This window comes from Xiphophorus couchianus, chromosome 7 (assembly GCF_001444195.1).
Source record: "Xiphophorus couchianus chromosome 7, X_couchianus-1.0, whole genome shotgun sequence".
Taxonomy (NCBI): Eukaryota; Metazoa; Chordata; class Actinopteri; order Cyprinodontiformes; family Poeciliidae; genus Xiphophorus; species Xiphophorus couchianus.
The window spans coordinates 17,587,220-17,603,022 of record NC_040234.1 but is presented as its reverse complement, the minus strand read 5'-3'; the positions used below and the strand labels follow the sequence as shown (position 1 = coordinate 17,603,022).

At 36.5% G+C, this 15,803-nt stretch overlaps 1 protein-coding gene across 2 annotated transcripts; it reads left to right on the top strand.

The window, feature by feature from the left end:
* The first annotated feature begins 6,396 nt into the window (after nucleotides 1–6,396).
* On the top strand, nucleotides 6,397–15,803 carry tank (TRAF family member-associated NFKB activator). 2 transcript variants are annotated; one of them, XM_028024131.1, is made up of 8 exons: nucleotides 6,397–6,577; nucleotides 7,363–7,494; nucleotides 9,239–9,347; nucleotides 9,479–9,549; nucleotides 11,654–11,712; nucleotides 11,812–11,930; nucleotides 14,413–14,804; nucleotides 15,366–15,803. In XM_028024131.1, exons 2-8 carry the CDS (start codon nucleotides 7,396–7,398, stop codon nucleotides 15,531–15,533), a joined length of 1,017 nt encoding a protein of 338 aa, XP_027879932.1. In that variant the 5' UTR covers nucleotides 6,397–6,577; nucleotides 7,363–7,395; the 3' UTR covers nucleotides 15,534–15,803. The 2 variants fall into 2 exon arrangements, with proteins under 2 accessions (XP_027879932.1, XP_027879933.1); XM_028024132.1 differs by lacking the exon at nucleotides 6,397–6,577 and adding an exon at nucleotides 6,587–6,773.

The following is a 15,803-nucleotide window of genomic DNA, read 5'->3' as shown; positions in this document are numbered from 1 at the left end:
CCCCTGAGGGTTGTCTCATTGTGTAGATTTTGCTGCCTGGCAACTCTCCAGACTTTATTGTAAACATTGTATGGCGCAGTTCAGGCTTAGCATAATGTCATTGTGTACATGGTCCCTGCAGCAGGAAATTCACCTGACACCCTAGTCTGATAAATAAAGTTTTCTTGGGAACAGTTTACAACACTGACCTCCTAAGTGTTCTCAAAACAAAGCGAAATTCTAATGAGACAAGCGTGGGTGGTCCTGGAAAAAAATAACTTTATAGTATCATTTAATAAGATATGTTTGATTAGAAACATATTGAAAATCTAACATACCATTGATCACATGCCATCAGACTGCAACCTAGGCATCACTATATGTTTGGCAGATCAGTTTACAGCTTCTAAACTTTCAGGCATTTTTTTTTTTCATTTTGTTTTATATGTTCTAAAACACAACCCTAAGGCCAGAAACACAGATTTTTAAACAAGTCATAATCTGTAAAGTTGGATGCCAAGCTTTATTTACTGAGAATCACATGGATAGAATTTGACTGCTGTTGCTGTTGTATAACTAAAACAGTATGCTCTTAAAAACCAAGGGACTTTCCAAACTTGGCAAGCCTCATGCAGCCTGTCTTTACCTCTGGCTTAGAAGAATACATATTGATTATTTCTACCCCTTTAAAACCTTGTTAAGAAATGCACACCTTATAAATGTTACTAATACAGAATCAATTTATTATTTCACATAGGTTAAGATTTGAAAGGGCCCACCAGTAAAATACCAACAAATCAGATATTTTGACACTTTGAGAGTGCAGTCATTTGATTTTCAATGTTAAGGTTTGTTATTTTAAGTGTGAACGATTACATCCATACATATGAAATCTATACATGTGGGATGGTCAAGAATAAAAATTGGAACAGAAAAAGGATCTAAGTTAATATTGTCAATTAATGCATAAACCCAGAAAAGTTACATTTGCATTTTTCCGCAAATGTGAGTTAAAAATTTCTTTTGAACTGGACAAAAATACAAACATTTCCTTCTCAGATTAACTGGAAATTCACAATGTATCACACTGCTTGTGTATACTTTGATAATAGCTTCCTTTTTTTTTGCATCTTAATCACTAACTTCAATATATTTTATTTACCAACACACATCATTTTGAGGTGATTTAAACTAAAATATTCCTTTGTAAATGTTTTATAGAAAATAATCTAAAAAGTGTGGCAGATCTTTGCATTCAGTCCCTCTGAAACAAAACGCTATAGATTAGATTCCAAAATAACTTTAGCTCTTTGGAGTCATTTCCCTGCTGGTAAAAGGAAAATATCTGCCCCAGCCTCAGGTATTTACACTGATGAATTGGAAATCTTTGCAAAGCTGCTGGCTTGTGTGGATCGTTTATGTGTAAAATGAATACCAGTATAAAATAAAATTAGCCAAAAGTTCAACATGTAGATCTGTAGATAAAGTAAAAGAAAAGTTTTATTTTATCTCTATGACTATAAAATATCAGTATTGGAACACAAGCAGATTTTATAGTACTTGAATGCATACTCAATCACTTTGTGTATGGAAATCGCAACCAACCAAATTCCAAGTTTTGTTTTAGTAAATTTGTATTGGAAAGTTTGTTAATCTTCGAAAAGCTAATGGAAAATGTAAGAAGGCTTTGGTGTTGAAAATATTAAATATTCCTATATCAGGCAATTGTAAGTCTAACTTTCAGGCTGAACACTTAGAAAAGAATCTGTAAATATTTCTACTGGTGGTAAGAAATTCTCTGATCTATTGATTCTGCCCTTGAGTTTTTGGCATAATAAGCCCCTTGCTTCATACCGCCCTCTTTAAAAGGCTTCAAAGGGACCCTGAGGCTAGAGCTGTGGCCAAAACCATTGTCTGCAGCTTTGGCTTCAGATGAATCTCACCACTGCTGTTTCACTGATTCATAAAAAAAAAAAAAAATACATTGTATCATTTGATTAGGATAAATATTTTCAAAATACAAGTTGATTAAGAAATGATGCATGAGTACATCCCCTTACTGGAAACATTATACATTCTTTATTATTTTGGCATTATATGAATGGTGCTATTAATTTACTTTGCATACCTTTTACAAGCCAGTTTTGCTTTCATTCTGCTTCACCTCCCTCCGGGCTCCTGAAATCCGATCTGTGCGTTTCACAGTGCATTCTTCCTCTCCCCTCCTCCCATGTGCATGCCAGAGCCCTCAGCTCTGCCCTCTGTCAGATTTCAAGTTTCTGCAGACCTACAGCGAATTGTTTATTTTGCTAGACATGGAGGAAACACGGATGTGCCCTTCATTGGCTTCGAGATTTAGTGCTGAGCCACACTTCAGTGGGATGTATATTTGGAATAGAGCCCTCTCTTACAGGAGGTTTAGTGTCATTTTCAAAAACTAGTCACCTCAAAGGACACTCAAAGGACAAGGATATATATATATATATATATATATATATATATATATATATATATATATATATATATATAAATGTATGTGTGTGCGCGTTCGTGCGCATGTGTGTGTGTGTGTGTGTGTGTGTGCACTCACCCACCTATCTGTGCGTGGGGGTGGGTGTGTATGTGTGTGTGTGTCTGATCCACTTAAATAAAGTAACTGTATAGACACCATCACAACTTCATTTGCCGAGTAAAATAAGCTTTTACTTTAACTTTACCAATAATTTTACATTTTCACTTTAACTTTCTATCTTACAAAAACTTAGCAAGCTTTGAAAAGAAATATAAGGTACAAGAGTCATTACGTTTTCTTTAAATGTTTACAAATGTTGTACCCACAAACTTCAAGCAGTTTCAAAACCCTAAATATAACCCAGTACAACCAACTGTCTCTTGGGCTGGACTCCCTTGAAAAAAAGGTATTGTTTTTTTTTGTTTGTTTGTTTTTTTTATCCTTGTAAAATAAAAGTTTCAAATAAAGGCAACCTAATTAGTAAATGTATGTGTACTTTAATCTAAGGATAAATACTCTGTGAATACCCCAGAAGTATTTAGTGAACCTTGGTGAACAAACATCATAAAAACCAAGGAACACCACAAATATGTCAGGAATAAAATTGTGGAGAAGTATAAAGCAGAATTAGGTTATAAAACAATATTCCATGTTTCAACAGAAAATGAAAGCATATGGCACAACTACAAACCTAGAAAGACATCGAATACACTGCAACTTTGACAGGGAGAACATTAATGAAGGAAGCAGCAGTTGCCATTAGTAACTTTGGAGCAGCAGAGTCACAGCTCAGGTGTGAGAATCTGTTGCCAAGGCATCTTGTAGTTGTACACTCCACAAATCCGACCTCTATTGGAGTAGAGGCAAGAAGAAAGCTGAAGAAAGCCACTTTTGAAACAAAGCCATTTAAGGTTACAGTTTTGCCACACAGGGGTAGTGTCCTTGGTGTCAGTCGAGATCAAAATTTGACTTCTTTAGAATGGCCAAGTCAAATGCAGACCTAAATCCAAATGAGAATTAGTGACGTGATGTAAAAATTGCTGGTTACAGGCCCTCGTTCATTGAACGAGGTAGTCCTTGAAGGGTAGTCCTACAAAACAATGACTCAGGAAAAATGATTACAAAAGAACATCATACTTTTCAAATGTTCATTCGTAAAACTATTTAACAGCCTGCACCATCTTCCTTCAAACGTGTTTGTTGTTTTATGTTGGTCTATTCCAAAAAAAAATCCCAATGAAATGTAATAAAGTTTATTGAAATATTAACAGGTTTAAAAAAGTTTAAATGATAATAATAATTTAGCATGACACGTTTGAAAATGGAATTGCATTTGGTCCCCATCTCGTCAACTGGTCTTTAACTTAAACAGCTACGCACCCCTAAATATTGCTACAAAGACAGGAAGCATTTTTTCATAACCCTTTGAAACATATGGCGTACTGTGTAGCCAGCTGAGTAATATAATTTCCTTTTCAGGATGTATGAACAAAGGGAGAATTGTGAACTAAACAGAGATGGAGAGAAAAAATGGTAATTGAGGTGAATGATTGTGTGGTCAATGAAATGACTCATTTGCCTGGCTCAGTGTTTAGCTGTAACATCACAGCTTATCAGTACACCACAGCCTGAGTGACATTTTTCTATACCAGAACCACAAGGCTAGGGTTATGTCAGATTGCCGCAAGTTCAAAGCGACCTTGAGAATATTTATGTGAAACCCTGGAGATGTCCCGCTGCTCTTGGTGAAGTTCTGAAGTTTTGGGGTTGTTTGTGGTGCTCTGGGTCTGTAAGTCATTCTCAGCCGGAGGAGAGGTTGAGGTTGGAATGTCAGCCGGGCTCAGGTCAGAGATGGAAACCTCTGGAACAGGACTCGAGGAAATGACTCCTGTTCTCTGGAGCCGCACAGAGATGAACAGGTCACAAGAAGTTCTAAACTAATTCAGGACAAAAGGTGAGAAAAGAAATCCTCATTTATTCTTTCTACGTTGTTATTCATGGATCCTTCTGGAGAAAAATTATGTGTCCTGAGGTGGAGAAAAAACATGTTTATTTCTGCGAGATCAAACACAAAACGTGATATTTTCACACCAGAGAAAAAGTCACAGACTTCATAAAGCTACACATTATGGCAACAGATAATTCAAAAAGTTATGTGTCATTTTTTTTAAAGCACCTGCAAAAATATATTATGTATATATATATATATATATATAATAAAAAGACAAATAATTCTTAGCTACATGGGATTACCAACTCTGACTACTCTTAGTTACTACTCCTCCAAAAGTCACTCTTAGCTGCCATCTGCTGGTTATACTTTAGGTTTCTTGACTGTTTCTTGACTTAGTTTGAAAAGTCAAGACCAGGTTGGCTTTTCCTCAAGAAATGAAACAGACCAGAGCAATAAATCATCTAAAACATGCCCACTCACTTAAAACAGTTGGGGTTTATAAGAGAGTTGGAAGTGAGAACATTGTTAGTGTCAGCAGAGATCTATACTCTCTCATTGTATGTTCGTGCAAAAACAAATCTGCTCTCAAAAGTGTCCACACAAATTGCGCATCTTCCTACTAAAGAAAGGATTCTTTGTACATCTTAAGCATCTAAATTATGTTTCTCAGGGCAGAAGGATAACAAACTTCTAAAAATATGCAATAAGGGTTCTTTGTAGACTAAAAGCTGTAAGGATTTTTATAATTTTCACCATCCCGTATTAAATTCAAAGCTAAAACCAATATGCCTGATAATGAAGTTGGATTTAACTCAATGTCAGCCTAGAGTCTGCCCTAAGCAGTTGCAAAGTTTGAGTGTCACTCAAAGTTTGCAACTGCTTAGGGCACTATGACCTCAGTGGTCTCTATGCTTTATAAGGTAAAATTCCCTCAAAAATGGTTGTATTTTAAGATCAGTCTAAAGTATTCATTCCCTTTGCATTTTTCCCATTTTGTCATATCGGAACCAAGAATATCACTATTTTATTGGAATTTGATATGGCATGGATGTTGTGTTATAGACCAATACGACATATTAAGTGGCTTACTTTTGGAAAGTGTATAAAGACATATGCTTTTAAGATTTACAGCTGGAAATGCAGTAAAATGTGGTCCTACAAAATACTAACTGAATTCTGTTGTATGCTTTTCAGCTTTCTATTTGTGAGGAATTTTGAAAACCCTCCCCCTTCACATTAATGCACTACACAGTGGTGATCTGTATCTCACATAAACCCCCATGAAATACATCAGCTTTTGTGGTTGTAACTTAACAAAACATGAAAATGCTCAGGAGGAATTAAAACTTTTTCCATCATACTGAAAATGCATGACCCGTTTTCATTGCTGCATGAACAAATTCAAATTCAGCTTCAGTTCAATTAGCTGCCCAATCAAAACGTGAAAGTAAAAACAAGAGAAGTTTTCGTTAAAAGACTCTGGACTCTTGTAATGCAGACTGTATAGGCTTAGGGCTTTTTTATGTGCTGGATTTTATTGAATAGATGTGTTGTAATTTTTATAATAATTGGCTTTATCGCGATATTTAACAACTTCCGATGAAGATTTATAGATGTAGAAGATTTAAAGCATGCTTTACTCATACCAAACAATGAGTATTTCCACAGTTGAACTGGGAACATTCATAAGATATTAAACAGCTCCAAGCTTAAAACAGTTCATGTCTGTTGTAAATCCATTAGCATTATTAAAACGCTTGTTATTCTATTGAAAAATCGTGCTGAATACGCAGTTATCAACTGGACAGTGAATTTTTAGGCAAAGTTAAAGCACAAGTAGACTTTGGGGCCAATTTTCACATGCACAACAGTCGGTTTGCAGACGCGTAGGTTGGAAGAACCCTCAGCTTGTTAACCACTCTGTGATTGGTCCGGGCCGAGTCAAGGCGGAAGTCTACAGAGCAGGGGGATTCCCCGAGGGAAGTTCCCAACTCAAACTGGGGCTATGTAAAACATACAGCGCCATATCCTCTCCAGCGCTTCGTAACTTTGCATCTGAAGATTAGGGCGACGATGCTGCGGTGGTGTCAAAACAACAAATACGACTTAAATAATAGGGGACTCAAGTGAAGGTAAGGAGGACGCTCTCTCGCACGCAAACACACTCACACCGGCGGAGAGGCGGATGGATCTGCCGAGCTGTTGCTCGGTCGCCTTACTGAAAACACCGGCTAATGCAGATCCAGTTAAAAGAATACGGAACTATGCAAAGCACTCTTTAAATGTCACTTTGTGACCAGTTGGACATGTATCCCGGATGGTTTTAGCGTAAGTTTTGTTGTCTATTTCTCATTCAAGTTGCAGTAGGTACTCCTGGAACTGTTTGTATGGAGTGTCACTGATAGGCAGTTTTAACTGGAGACTGATCAATAAATTATACAGATCTCTCACATTATTACCAGTTTTTGAGTCCGCAGCTGCACATTTCGAGCTGTATTTGTCTCAAAGTCGATTAAACGTGCGATAATTGTTGATAAGAAGAAAAGAAAACAATGTAAAAACTGTGTATTTACACAATTAGTGGTATCAATTATTTATCATTAGTTTGTTGAGGCTCTGTTAATCAATATCTGTTACATTCATTCTTTAACTGTTTCACATTTGACCAAGTTAACATAGTTGTAAGGAGATAGTAAGATTACTCAATCAGGGTTGGTAGACTTTTTATTATTGCAACATTTAGCTTATTTTAGCCTGCCAATACATTAGGCAACGCTTTTGAGGTTAATTCCCCCATTGTTCTGTTATTTCAACGTGTACAAATGCAAACTAAACCATCACAAAGCAGGAAAATGCTACTCAATCTGCAGATTTTACTTCTGAAAATGTTTATAAGCAGTTGTTTTCAATTATATAGGGCTCATGCCTGCCGTGACAGTGATGACAAGGCATGGACAGGAATATTGGAGACCAGCTAAACAAAGCTTTTGAAGCTTATCGCCAGGTCTCCATCGAAAAGGACAATGCTCAAAAGGAGTTGCAAAAAATGGTAAGCAAATGTTTGGTCAAATGGGCTGGTCTTTGCCGCTGCAGCGCAAGTGTTGCATTAAAAGAACACTATGTCAGAGAGACTTTGTAATGTTGTGGATTTAAATGAGGCTCACAGCCCTGCGAAATTGCCAGGTTTTTGTGTTGAAAAAAGAAAAAAAGAGTTCATTATAAATAAGTTTAAAACGTTTTATTTAATAGGGCATATTTTGCGCAATTCAACTGAAAAACAAAAACGAAACAACTAATCTGACAGGAGAAAATATGTACAAAAGGATGATAGTTCTGTTAAACTGGACAGCGTCAAACAAATATTTTGTTCATGTATCTTTTGATCTGATTTGTGCATTTAGTCTTGTTAGATACACATCTAGCACAAACTATGATGAATTTGATGTACCTGATAAACTTCGAAGTTATCCTCTTTAGGAATTTGGACAAATGATCAAATAGTGCTCATTGTAAAAATGTGTCAGAAAACCCCCCCAAAAAGTTTTCATTATTAGTAGAGTATAAAAACTTTCATACTTCTTATAAAGAGTCTACAGAGGGAGATAAAAATTAGAGTGATAGCAAAGAGGCCTTCCAACCTCAAAAGACTTGGAGCTTATCACCAAGCATTGTCCAAATATGAGGGGAAACATGCAAAAAAATGGTTTGTAATTATCACAGGGATTTTATTGCTGGGATACTAAAGCCGATTTTTCCACTGACTGTTGAAAATGATATAATAATTTTAAACATAATAGATCTTTTTGTAAAATACAAAAGGACACATTATTTTGAAAATCAATTCTCTATTTCCAATGTTTTGTTTTCTTCAGAAATTTCACTTTTATTTCCTGTCATAAACAAATGTCTTGGTGGAATGAAAACCATTTTTAATCTATTGTCTGCCAGGGATTTGAAAGATTTGGGCCGAGTTGTTTATTCAATGGTACAGTAAAGACCGGTGTAAGTAGTTTGAGAAATACTGTATACAGCAACAGTAACATTAGTAAAACTCGATGTTTCGCCAAAATTAATGAAAAAGACAAGAAATTGTCCAGACCTGGCTAAAATAAATAGGTTAGTGGGAGAATGTGTAAAACATGGGGAGAGCAGCATCTAGATCTGGAGTTAATTTATGTAGGACTGAACTAGTTTTTAAAATCTAAATAAATTAAACTACACATAAACTAGAAGTATTATTTTTTTGTTGTTTTTCGGTCAGGTTGGACAGGATATATGTCACATTAAAGATTGAAAATGTTTAACGTTTCTTTATGTCATAAAAACCTGGTATTGTTAATGGGAATGTGTATGATTGTCAGGATTCTCTTGTAAAAGAGATCTTTGATGTCGAGGAGTTTTATCCTGGTTAAATAAAGGTTGAAGAAGAAGATGTAGAACTCTGATAACTACTGTATTGTTGTTGTGTTTTGTGTTTGAAATGATGGTTTTTAATATTGCTGAAATGGCTCACTGCTAAGGTTTGCGTTGAGGGCAACACAAACTCTTCCGAGGGTGTGCTGAGAGAGTTTTGTGTTTTGCTTCCCTAAATTAAGTTTTATACAGCTTATAGACCTTCCAGTGAGTGGTGAGTAGGCACCTCCCACTGATCTGCTTGTTGCTAAGAATTGAGAGGGAAAGGGGTTGGGCCGAGGGCACAGAAGGAGGGGTTCAACCAGGGCTTTATTTATGCAAAAGCTGCCACAGTGTGTGTTTGCAGTCTGAGGAAATAACAGACCCCCATGTGTTTACAGAAGGAACATTATGAGCAGTACACTCAAGAACTTCTAAAGCAGATAGAAGACCAGCAACGTTTGATTTCTGATCTTGAAACTGAGTTGTCGGCAACAAGGCAACCCTCAGGTTAGTCTCTGTGACCATTTACCTTTGAATTGTGTTATATTTTGGAGCTACATTCACAAACTGTGAAGGAATCAACTTTATTCTTACCACCCAGTACTTTGTTGCACTGATCATTTTCATGTGACTCTTAGGAGAGATGAAATGTGAGCCTCGCAACCATCTTCTCAAAGCGCCTGCCTCTAGTAGGAAGACACAGTACCGGGTATGTTCACAGCCACAACTTTATAGTTCTTCCTACCTCTTCTGTTTGTAAAATTAAGGATATGCATCCTGTAGCTCACAGCTTCCTCTCTGTGTGCAGAGTTTAAAGGCACTCTACTTAAATTCCATCTTCTTTTGTGCAGAATAATTCTAGAGAAGGAAATTGTACCTGCAATATACAGCATCATTTGCAGGATGTGTAAAATAAAGTTAGCAAATGATCCAGATGGTAAAAGAAGGTGGTGTACCTTCCTTTATAGCTATGTGTAACACCATAGTTTTTAAAAGCTACTAAATTGTTCATGTTTTTAACAGAAAATAACAGAAATTTTTGCCGTAAAGATAAAAAAACAAATTCTTTGATGATTATTGTGTACACAAGTTTTTCAGTATTATTACAGTTTAGATCAAATGTGTATAAATGTATCAAAAGGTAGTCATGGAATACTTATTGTTTTATTAGTATACTTATCATCCATTTTAGTGGATGCAGAACATCCTTGGTACTAAACTACATTAAATAAAATTTATGTTGAGATGCAAAACCTTTTTGCTCTTTGGGAAAACAAGATAGAAGATTAGTGAATATATTCACTGTATTTGGTAGAGCAGTTAAGAAAAATTAACTTAAACGGATAAAACACAGTTTGTAGCTAGATGCTGTAAAATGACTGACAAATCCCTTGTAACAGAGCCATTCTGCTCTAGAATTTCTTTTCAGATATCACACAAACATACAGAAATGCTACGAAAAGCTCTCTTATTGTTTTTACAGTTCAGAACAATGATGAGAGTTATTGCTAAATTATAAAGACAATATAATCTTTACTTTTTTTTATAAGACAGAGTGTCTGTGGAGGGGCTAAAAGATCAGAGGTTGCAGAACTCTGGAATAGAGATAGACAAATTGCATCTCAATGATATTACCTGGATAGTAAAACAGGAAGCAAGAAGAATTTACATTTACTGTGCAGAATCAGGAGTTACTATTAGAAAATTTACCAGGAGTTCAACAATTGCTGCTACATATCAAATTAACAAACATATCTGGCTGTTTTCTGCATCTTTGCAATGCTTACAGTGCTGTGGAGAAGTATTTGCTCGCTTGCAGATTTTCTTCAATGTCTTTCTTTGACTTATTTACATTTTTCAGATCTTTAAGCTAATTTTAATGTTAGAAAAATGTACAATACAAAAAAGTAAAAAAGACTGCCAATGATGATTGCATTAATAAAAAAAAAAATCTAATCAATCTGGTCATGTGGGAAAAAATAGTCCCTAAACCTAATTGTGCCATCCATTGGCAGCATAGCAACACTGTGTAGGAAATTTGACCCACTCTTCTTTGCAGGATTGTTTTTGATTCAGTCATATTTGAGAGTTTTTGACCATGTTAGAGGTCATGCCATAGCATCTCAGTTCGGTAAAGGTTTGAGCTCTGCCAAGGCTAATCCAATGGTTATGGAGCTTATTTTGTCTAGTTGTCCAGATCCTTAAGTATGAAATCTTTTGGCCTACTTCATTTTGTCAGGCAGATTGTAATTAAATAATTTCTCGCAGGTCTGGTATTATTCAGGTCTAGGTGTGGCTAGTGAAATTGTCATCGGCTAGTCAGAGAATTTGGTTAATCACAGTAAACTTATAGCTTGACAAAGAAAGGCTAATCTCTCTTTTCACATATGACCAGTTTGTTTTAGCTAGATGAAAAAATTGATTGAAAACGGCTGTTTTTATGTACTTATGTTATATTTGTGTGATATTAAAATTTGTTTTATGATCTTAAACAATACAGCAAAAACTGAAGAAATCCATATGGGGATAAATACTTTTTCACAGCACTGCAAGTGACTTATTTTCCCATCCAGTGTTTGCATGTGTCCTGCTGTGTCTGTCTGGTTTTACTTCACCAGATGGTGCTAGAGGATAATATCGCTGCTCAGTGCAGCAGCTCCATCTTTGCTTGGTCTTCAGTAAGCCAGGAAACAGACTCATCACACTCATGATGCATAAATAAAACGGCACATGCATCAACAGCCTGCCCTTTGGATAATTGTTGTTAATGATGACTAAAAAAAATTTAATGTGTTTTTTTTTTTTTTTTTCAGGGGAATGTGGCCACCGTTGCTGGTGCCTCAAATTTGACAGTCAACAGCAGCTCTGACTAGTACGTGCCTCTCCTCCTAAAAATGTCTCTTTTTTCTGTAACTGAGCTGACAAATGTATTTTTTTATGTCTTATGTATTTATGTATTTCTTGGGGTCAGTCAGGACATGTTGGCGGCATTTGAAGCAATTCAGGGCAAATTCCGACAGATCCAGACCCTGACTACAAAACAGAAACATCATCTGAAAAGGTTCCACGGAAGTTACGACAACTCAAACGGTAAAATTGACAGTAGTTTTGCACAGTCTAAGCTGAAATGCTGTTCTTGAAATTTTATCTTACTTAGTTGCAACGGATGCGATTGTGAATTGGGTTGTATAGGTCATAAAATAATTTTGTTTGTAAATGTCACATCAACTGATGAGTGTATTAGCTTTTGCTCTCTTTAAAAAAAAACAAAAAAAACTCTTTAACTATAAATGGCTGATTACTCCTCAAAGATGGTATGGAAAAACAAATCTAATCAATCCAGGGAGAAATGGTGGCACTTTTCTTTGAATTGTTACTGTTTGGTTATTTTTAAACACACTGACAAATGTCTTCTTTTACATTATTACTAAAGATGGTGATATTTAAGTGTTTTGAAAAGTATTGTATAAACTTTTCAAACTTAGTTTTTAATAAATTAAACATAAATTAATTTTTTTTTTCTCATTAAATATTATTAAATGCCCAAAGCTGTCCAAAATGTAATGTCAAACTATTTCCCCTTTTTTAAATAAATACAACCTTCTTAAAATGTCATTTATCCGCCTCTATCTCCTCCATTTGCTTGGATGCCACAGCTTTTTTCCTTTCGTTCACACACTCTTGACTCTGCTCAGCTGACGCTAATTCATGCTCTGAGCACCCTTTTGTCTGCTGCTTCGGACCTAGCAGACACGTTCACTTTTTCAGTCACTGTTGCTAAATTATGGGCCAATTTAAAATCTCAGCTTATTTCAAGGAGGGGGGATTTTGGAAAAACAAATATTGTAATTTTTTGACCTAATTACAAAACAAAACATTTTTTGGCAGAAAATTCTCAAATGTTTTTTTTTTCTAATCTATTCACTCCTGTAATAATAGTTATTGAATGTAAAATCACAGTGAATCTCCTCAAACGGTTGCTTCTTAAAGCAGACAGCACGTATAATGAAATACCTCAAGCTCACTGCCATTGAGCAGTATACATCTTGGACTTATGGCATTTTATGTTACCACTACAAATTTTAACATTTTGTTGGGATTGAATGTGACCAACACAAAATTTTGAATAATTATAAAGCAGGGAACTTCACAATTATGCAAATTACTTATATATATGAAAACTTTTGAAAAAGGTTTGAACAGTGTGGTACTTTTTTTCAGACTTTATTCCCAATCTTGTTATTATTATTTTTTGACAAGACTTTGTAGAGCTACATCTATCATCTAGAGACTAAAATTTCTGCCCATTGGTATTTGTGAAATACCTCAAGCTCAGTCAGACGGGATGGAAGGCATCTATTAGGTTTTGCGACAGATTTGGATTTAAGTTGGGACTTTTCACCTGTTCCTACCTGTTAAAAGGTGAATCTCAACCTTTGTTTCAAGTCTTTTACATCATCTAATGGAAGGTTCGTCTTTAGCTTCATCTATCCTGTCTTTTCCCATCAACTCTGATCAGGTTTGTTGTCCCTACTGAAGAAAAGCATCCTTGCAGCAGGATGCTGACACTACCGTGCTTCACTGTAGGGACTCTTTATACAGGGTGATGTGGATCTTTGCAGCAACTAAACAGTTCCAATAGACCTGTTTCTGTCTTTAATGCCTACCTTTCTGGTCCATCTGTTTGGAGTGTAAGTGCTTGCTATTTGTTGCACATAGACGTTTTGTTAGGTTCTGCCTTTGTCAGATGATGGCTTAAAGAGGACTCCATGAGATGTTATAACCTAACTTAGCTTTAAACTTCTTCACAACTTTCTCCCTGACCTGTTTGATGTACTTATTAGTTTCCTTATGCCGTTTGCTCACTAATGTTCTTTTACAAGCCTCTGAGGTTTTCACAAAATAGCTGGAGTTATACTGACCTTACACAGAATGACTTTATTTATTAATTAGGGTGCTCCTGCATGTGTGGCTGTACTGGAATTTGGCGAGGTGTATCAGAGTAAAGGGAGCTGAAAACATGTTTGATTTATATTTGTAACCAAATTTGAAAACTACATGTCATTTTCTTTCCTCCTTATGTTTATAGGTTTTAGTTTGTGATAATGCTGCAAAGTAGAAATTGAAAGTTCAGTGGGTTTGAATATTTTTGCAAAACAAATAAAACACAGGTGAGTGTAATCCAGTGAGCACTGGCTGATATAAAATGTCATTTCCACTTAGATTTAGTTTTTATATCATTCCAACCATATGGAACAGTTAAATCAGAAAACAGGGCACTGGTAAGACAAGCAAATCGAATAAGAGTAAAAACAAGTAATACATTTAAATTTTAAGCCAACTGACCGGGGGGAGGCTAGGCTGGATGATTTGTTGGATAATTCAACAAGGTTGTTCAAAATAGTCGATGCAACAAATCTAAAACTAATAGCAGCCTAAAATGTATTTAGTGTTAAATTTTTAAAACATTTTTGTGTACTCTAAATATTTTCAAATTTCTATTTCAAAATTTACCAACATGCTGACTTAAAAAGAAACGCTCAACATCTCTTGCTTTCCCACCACCTCCCAGACCAGCGCTTCTCCATGCCGATCCAGTGCACAGATGGAACCGTAGAAGCAGAGAGGCCCTTTCCTACACCTCTGAGGTTAACTGCGGATGTCCCTCACCTGCCTGCACCCCTGGCTTCTCGTGGCACCAGCCAGGAGGACAGAGACTTGGTAGACTCTCTCACCAAACTCAGTGTCAAATTCCCGCCCCCCACGGACAGTGAATACGACTTCCTGAACAGTGCTCCGGAGAGGAACATCGGCCTGCCAGTGGCTCGAAAGCCGCCCCTCGGCTCCTCCACGCTGCCAGAGGAGGAGCCCGTGGAACTGCCCTTGCCTTTTGTCTATCCCACGTCCCCCTCCCACTCGTCATCCTCCTCGCCCTCCCATGAGAGCGTGCGGGGACCCGAGCAGGTGAGAAACAGAGAGGAAGGTCTGAGAAAAGTAGTAGCAAATTATCAGTTTCTGATTGGTCTCTGCTAATGGAGGAGTAAAACAGTGAGAAGCCCAAAAATATCTCCCTGGCTAAACATATTACCGTGCGATGTGTGCCGATTCCTCTTTTTTTTTTTTTTTTAACTTGAGCATGGATGCTCTGCTTATAATTGGCATGTTGGTTTGAAATTGAGAGCCAGATGGAAGCAGTTTAGATCAAGTATGATGGTTTGTTGGGTTTTATTGCTGATGTGTGTAAATGCTTAAAACGTAATTGTGAATTATGTACAGTAAGATCTAAAAGTTAATTTTTTTTCAACCACTACTCCTACAAATACATGTAAGATAGAAATAGCTGTTTTTGTTAGTTCAGACAAAGAGGGAGATAATTAAACACTTGAGAATTATGTTGCTTTTCTTTGCCGCTGCTGTTCATGTTTTCTCTCTAATGCAGCAGGAAGTTATACCTTACACAGCTTGTTATTACTTCAGTGAGGTGTAAAAATACCCTAATTTCCTTTTATTTATCCCACCCTGCAGCCCCTGTGGACCCCCGAGCTGTGTGACGCCGTTGACATGGGAGCCAACCAGGAGCCTCTGAGCAGCTGTCCCGTTGAATGCGCATTCTGTCCCGATTTAGTTCCCCAGAACCTCATGACAAGCCATCTTTACTTGCACTTCTTGCCAAAGAAGGAAGCAGAGAATTGACAGCAGACTGACAGGCAAAGGTCTGAACTTACTTCAAGAACTTTTGACTGTTTTTATGGTCTTTGCAGGCGTGAGTCTGCTTGCCATGAACTCCAAAGCGCTGTACAGGATTTGAAAATTACACTGCTATAAGACTTGAATTCATTTATTTAATACTGAAGAATTTAATGGTACACTTTCTTGTCCATACTGATTTTCTAATATCACACTGAGAATTTACAGTGACGCATATGGTATATATGAGGAAATAAACAATATATTTACTCTTGA

Bases quoted from the DNA above. Each gene is read 5' to 3' on its own strand.
- tank (XM_028024131.1), top strand. From the start codon at position 7,396: ATGGACAGGAATATTGGAGACCAGCTAAACAAAGCTTTTGAAGCTTAT. The intron at 9,550-11,653 runs GTATGTTCACAG...TTTTTTTTTCAG, and splicing joins GTAGGAAGACACAGTACCGG to GGGAATGTGGCCACCGTTGC. The intron at 11,931-14,412 runs GTAAAATTGACA...ACCACCTCCCAG, and splicing joins AAGTTACGACAACTCAAACG to ACCAGCGCTTCTCCATGCCG.